We start from the raw sequence: 6238 nt of genomic DNA, 5'->3' as shown, positions 1-6238 counted from the left end.
CAGGATTTCACCCACAGTATTCACTATTCCTTTCCCAAATCCTGGGAGACCTAGGGAGTCACCTTCATGATCTCCCTGTCCACGGCTGGTCTGAGACACCCAAGACTATTTCCAACCACGTGTTGCCTGCCCATTATACTTTTTCATGGCCAGCTCAATAGTTTTAAAACAAAATCACATTCACTTCTTTGAAGATCTTTTAGTTCACCTTTTCTTGTTAAAAACATTGGTTGCAGAACAATAGTTTACCATACAGTATCAACAAAATGCACTCAATGTACATGCACAAGGTAATAAACAATAGTACATGGAGTTAATATTGTCATTTTTAAATGAGCACTACTACGACAGCTGAATTTAGCTCTGTATTTGTTCTTGCAAGCTCTCAAAATAATGAGAATGAAGTTAGTGTTCCAATTTTAAATCGGTTAGTGAAGTACAGAAGCTTGAGTATTGCCTAAAAATGTCAGTGCCAATATTGTAATGGGAAACACTGCTGAAACTATTCTGTGCAAAATACTATACATTAGAGTATGGTAACAACGCTTTGTTACACTTTGTTACACATGTTACACTTTGATGAGTATTAGATGGCCCCCATAAATTGATGAATTATGTCATGTCCATAGCAAAATAACTGAATACAGTTAGATTGCTATCCAAAATGTGTTTTATGTGTTCTCCATCTTAAAAAAAATATTAAAGGGACTAATTATAGCTTTGTAAAGAAAAAAACAGGAAAGAACAGTCGTCAAAAGAAAAGCTTGTTGCAAACTGAATACATATGCAGAGGAAGAAAATCAAAGTGTCCTTTCCAGGCAAGACAACTACCTGGATGATCAATTTTAAAGCACCCAAGCGCCTCGTAAAACACAAAAACTTATACTGGAAGGAAGATTATACTACGCTACAACAAGGGACATTTGAATTGATATTACATATTAAGGGCATACTAACCGAAAGTTTATGAAAAGTCATCCTTTTGTGCAAAGTGCAATTTTGAGACACTGCTTGATCAGTACTATCTCAAAGCTTATTAACAAGTTGATAGTATTTCTTTGTTCCTTCTTCATCCATTAGGATTAAAGGGCTGGTACTGCTGTGGCAGGGCCTCTGGAAGTGGTCAAGAGGGAGATCAGATTTACCACCCAGGAGGCAAGCTGCTAATCAAACATGTTAAACAAATAAGGGCTGTAATAATAAAGTCTTTCCAACAGCAAACAAAACACTTAGTTTCATGGGATGTAATGTAATTGTTACTATCTTTTTATAGATTAGAAAAACTCATCTAAGAATGCAGAGCTGCCAAAATAAAGTGTCCTAGCTCTACCCTGCTTTTGGTATCTTCTTCCATATTGTACATAGAGAGGATCCTCTCCTTTGTAGGCAACTATAAGGAATTTATAATTATAGTACAGATGGGTCATATACTGAAATATTAAAAATATTTAATATGGTAATTGCAACTTAACTCATCACTCACCACATAAACATAAAAGATTATACAGGGCTGCAAATAAGTAAAATTAATAAGGCAAAAAAGGAAAAAACCCACAAATCTGCTTTTCCAATAAATGCCATCACAGCAAAAGTAACAAACAAACGTCTAGTTTTAACTCTGAATTATATTCTGCAAATCAGATCCACTAATCCAGACTGATCCTCCCCCCCCCCCCCCGCCTCGAATTTGACTAATCAGAGAAACCACCTGTTTAAGCATTTTTGGCATGTGCACTCATTCATCTTAAGATAGCTTTCAACAGAAAGATTGAGAGAGACCATCATATTGAGTTTCTAAATTAGGAAACCATGCCTGCAAACATTTGCAAATAAAAAACCCAGTAGATTTTAATTTAGCTACAGTTGTATGAACATGCATAAATTCAGATACATTTGTCCATTTGTTCTACTCATGCCCACTTCATTCATTCATTCCATACATCTCATCTAGCATTCATCTCACACCCACTTTCACTCCATCCCATCTTCCTACCCAACGTCGTACTCATTACTACCCAGACAACTCATTCCTCCATCAACCCTCCCATTCATTCCACTCATTCTGCATACACACACAATGCACATGCATTCTATGCATGCAGCCCCACACTCACCAATTGTACATGCTCACTTCACACACCCATGCATGTTCCACCCACCCGTGCTGAACACCTCACCCACCCCTTACACACACAAAAACACACCCCTGCACCTCGTACCCAATTCAATCCATGCAGTCATCCCATCACCCACAAAACCCTCCACTAAGCCAGCTCCCACATTACACAAGAGGAGGGAAAGCATACCATAGGCTTCACCGTTTATAGACAGCCCAGGGCAAGGATGGGAATCCCAGGTGTGGAAGTTCCATCCCTCCCGATAAACATCCCAGGCCTATGATTCCCTATTCTTTTCCTCTCTCCCCATTCCTCCCCGCGATGGCTTCCCACACCTATGTGCTTTTGGGAGGGACCAGCTACCCACTATCTCCAGTGTTTGGGGGACTGTCAAGTGGGGGACACTGCCTAATCCACACCCTGGCTCTGCAGGCATTAAACTCTGCTGGCTCCAGCCCTGGCTGCTGAAAACAGTTCCACCCCCATGGGAGGAGTTTGCCAGCAACAGGGGGTTTCCCATCGGATGGGTATGAAAACCCCAATTACTCAGTAGAGCTACTCCTGGCTAGTATGATTGAAGTCAGCAGAGCTCAGTGCCTGGGAGGCAATGTCCCTGCCTCTAAAGGCCATGGGGCTCTGGGATTTGGGAGACAGCGGGTTCCCTGTTCTCAGCTCCCGAAAGACTAGAGATGGGGAGTCAGCCAGGTACCACATGAAGACCTACGGAGGGGAGGGGCAGGCCATCAGGGCCTGTCCCAGAAGACTCCTAAGGTAAGAGGGGAGCTGGGGCCAGGGTGGGTAGGCTGATGCTAGAGAGTCATGGGTAGGGCAAATCCACATAGGCAGATGGGGGAGGTCAAGGGGAACTGCAGAGCTGGCAGAAAGCAGCAGCTCCCCAGCCAGTTCTAAGACCGAAGAGCTGAGCACTCCACCAGCCCTCAAGCCTTTGCTTACCCAGCTGATAGTGCAGCAGAGCTCTCGTGTGCTCCACAGACTGAAGACCAGACTGTCCATCAGCTTGTGTAGCAGCTCCAGTTGGCTTTTGTTCCCCAGGACGCAGATGAATAGGAAAGAACAACCGAACAGAGGCTATTTCCCCATATATTAGAGGTTTTCCCCACAAATCCATATCATGGTTTGAAAATCTGTGGTCTACAGGGAAATATGTAGAACTGGCAGGTCTGGAAAGTGTCCAGAGTTGCCACACTGGAATCCGATTTAATTTGACTGAAACAGATCTTTAAGTCATATCTTTCTTGGACAGAAGACAGCATGGGTTCATACCCTTTGCACGAAGCATTCAACCTCATTTTTTGCCCTGTGCACTCATCTGGAAAAGACTTCCTGTATGTATCATCACCTCAAACAGAACTCTCCTTTTCCAGTTTCATCTCAAGACATCCCTCCCTTGTCTACAGCTCTTCTCAGCCTATCTGCTATGCTGTACAAAACACAGTTTTATTATTTTGATCCAGTTACCAGGAGCACATAATTACTCCACTAGGGGCTCAGCTGGAATTCCTGGAGTTTGGTGAAAGTCCAGGAAGAGAGGAAAGTTATGCTTACTGCAAGTAGGTGCTGTAACATATTTGAGAGGGTGGTTAGATGAAAGAAAGGATACTCCACACACTAACTTTAAACTTGATTCTCAAAATACTGCTTCAGGGGGGAAAAAAAATTGGGTGACTGTGTATAAACTCTGAAGGATGAGCCTGGTAACAAGGCACCACTATAAACACTTACCTTGTCAAGAAGTGATGGCATGTAATGGATGGCTTGTAAGCCACATTAGCTAGAATTGTGAAGGAGTGCAAACCAAACAGTGGGGGGTTGCTGAAACAGGTCTATCCTGAGGAAATGTGAAATGGTGGCTCAAAGGAAAAAAATAACTGCAAAAGTGCTTAATAACATCATTCCAAATCACCTGCCAACTGGCCCCACTGATAGTCTGGATTGGAGGACCTGATGAGCAGCTAAAGGATCCTTTTTGGCATGCATTTACAAGTTAGGCAGCAGCTGTGGAAACCCAAAACCTACACAGTACATCCAGAGCAGGCAAGTAAGTAATAATCCTGTTACCGGATGAAGGTGAGAGGGAATCAGTAAACGTCAGTTGCTACTATAAGTGAGAACATTTCAACAACTTACACTAAATAAAAAGCTAAATGGTATCTTATAAAAAGATGTACTGAATAAGACAAAGCCACAATAAATTAGTGTATCCATAAAACAACATGCTGAATGTTTTGTTCCCAGGTCTATACATTGTTACTGTCAGTTAATTCCTAAATATTCTGACAGCATAATTGAATAATTGAGGTACATTAGTTTACATTTTTATTTGTATTGTAAAAAGGTTAATTTTTCTCTTCCAGTTTTTTTTCTTCATCTCCAAAGAAGAACAAAGGAAACATTCCTAAAAGGCAGCCAATGGTCACTCCAATAGCTTTACCCTAAGGAAAAAAATGGAGAGAAATTACCAGGGTTTCCACAGTCCAGTTGCTACACATTTGCACAGTGGTAGCTCCCCCAATCAGGAAATAGGTCCTATTATGCTAGCCACTGCAATAGCACATAATTAGAAACTAACCCTGTTCTGAAGTGCTTACAATATAGGAAGACAAAAAAAAAAAAAAAAAAAAAGATATAAATGTGCAAGGACAGCAATCAGGGTAACATGTCAAATTAATTCAGTGGGTTGGGTTTTTTTTGCCCCAAGTCAGGGAACATACAAAGAGCGGTGGAGAGGAATATATATGCAGGTGGACAAGGCTGACAGTGGCAAGGCACAAGGAGTGGGATACACACCATAATAAAAGAAGAGTGTGTGAATAAGTGGGGGTGGGAGGGAGTGCAGAACTGTGAAGGGTCTTGAAAGAGAGCCCAATAACTTGAATTTCTTGTAATGGAGACGATGACAATTGTGGAGGGATTCAAAAAAGGGGTGACATGGTCATGACAGGCAAGGAAGATACCTTAGCAGCTGCACTTTAATGGAATGGGAGGGAGTGAAGGAGGTGTCAGGGAGGCCAGAGAAGAGGAGGTTATTGTAATCAAAATGGGAGATGAGGACCTGTAAGATTTTGCTGCACGTACACAAAGAAATAGGTCAGATTTCACAAACGTTATGGAAGAAGAACCCACAAGATTTTGGCCCACATGTCTAGGTCAAAGGAGAAGAAGTCAAAGGTGATGTGTAGGTTAGATCTCTGAGCAAAAAAAATATGGTAATATTGTGAAGTGACAAATAAGGGTTGAGTGGGAAGGTTTTGGGAAGAAAAATAGTGAGTTCAATTTTGGCCATGTTAGGTTTAAGCTGCTAAGACATCCAGAAGATGTTGTCAAAGAGATGCTGTAAAGCCAAATTGGATAGAGGGAGACAGCAGAAAGACAGATTTGAGAGTCATTGGGATGAGAATGGAAGCTGAATCTATGTGAATGAATGAGATCTTACAAAAAAAAATGTATAGGAAGAGTAGCAGAGTAGCTCTCCGGTTAACTTTGTTTAAAGTTCCAGGAGTCGGACTCTCAAAATTTTAACATTTGGGATTAACAATTAGCATAGGAAAACCCTAAATGCTAGAGGCTGACGAGTGTGCCATTGAAACCATTTAGTACCTGTACATGAGGCTAGAGGATTCATTGCTTCTTTTGCTGCTGGTGGTGTTACATGAGGACATACAAACACACAGCTCTCCATAACGACTTTTCCAAGATAAATGCTGCAATTTTTTTTACCCTAATTTCCACCAAGGTAAACTATTCCTACATTACTTTTTCAACTTTTGCTTGGATATTTCCTTCATCTTGTAGCTGTAGCATTTATTTTATCACAATGAATTGCCACAGAAATAAACTGGCAAATTTAATTCCCCCCATTTTAAATGAGTCAATATCAAATACTTCAATTTTTAATAAAATTAAAATATCCAACATTTTCTCTCTGTAAGATGATGAATATCCAGTAATTCTGAAAATGATTTCTATCTTAAGTCTAGGTAGTGGATATTCCTTTAACATGCACATTTTACTTAGATGAAAGGTGTTTTCATATCCAAATTTATATATAAATTAAGGATTGGAATTAGATTTGTACACACTACAGATATATTCCCAGAAAG

The 6238-nt window shown here is 40.8% G+C and overlaps 1 protein-coding gene across 1 annotated transcript in view; it reads right to left on the bottom strand.

Annotated features, from left to right (window-relative positions):
- Window positions 1–1992: 1992 nt before the first annotated feature.
- Window positions 1993–6238, bottom strand: part of TMEM65 (transmembrane protein 65) — a 50083-nt gene continuing 45837 nt past the window's right edge. Inside the window, exon 7 of the mRNA XM_074943881.1 lies at window positions 1993–4570. Within this exon, the coding sequence (XP_074799982.1) occupies window positions 4475–4570 (96 nt within the window). The 3' untranslated portion in view covers window positions 1993–4474. The remainder of the gene's footprint in view (window positions 4571–6238) is intronic.

The sequence above is a fragment of the Natator depressus genome, chromosome 2 (genome assembly GCF_965152275.1).
Source record: "Natator depressus isolate rNatDep1 chromosome 2, rNatDep2.hap1, whole genome shotgun sequence".
NCBI classification, from domain to species: domain Eukaryota; kingdom Metazoa; phylum Chordata; order Testudines; family Cheloniidae; genus Natator; species Natator depressus.
Note: the sequence above shows the minus strand (reverse complement) of the source record. Positions and strands in the feature narration are given on the sequence as shown.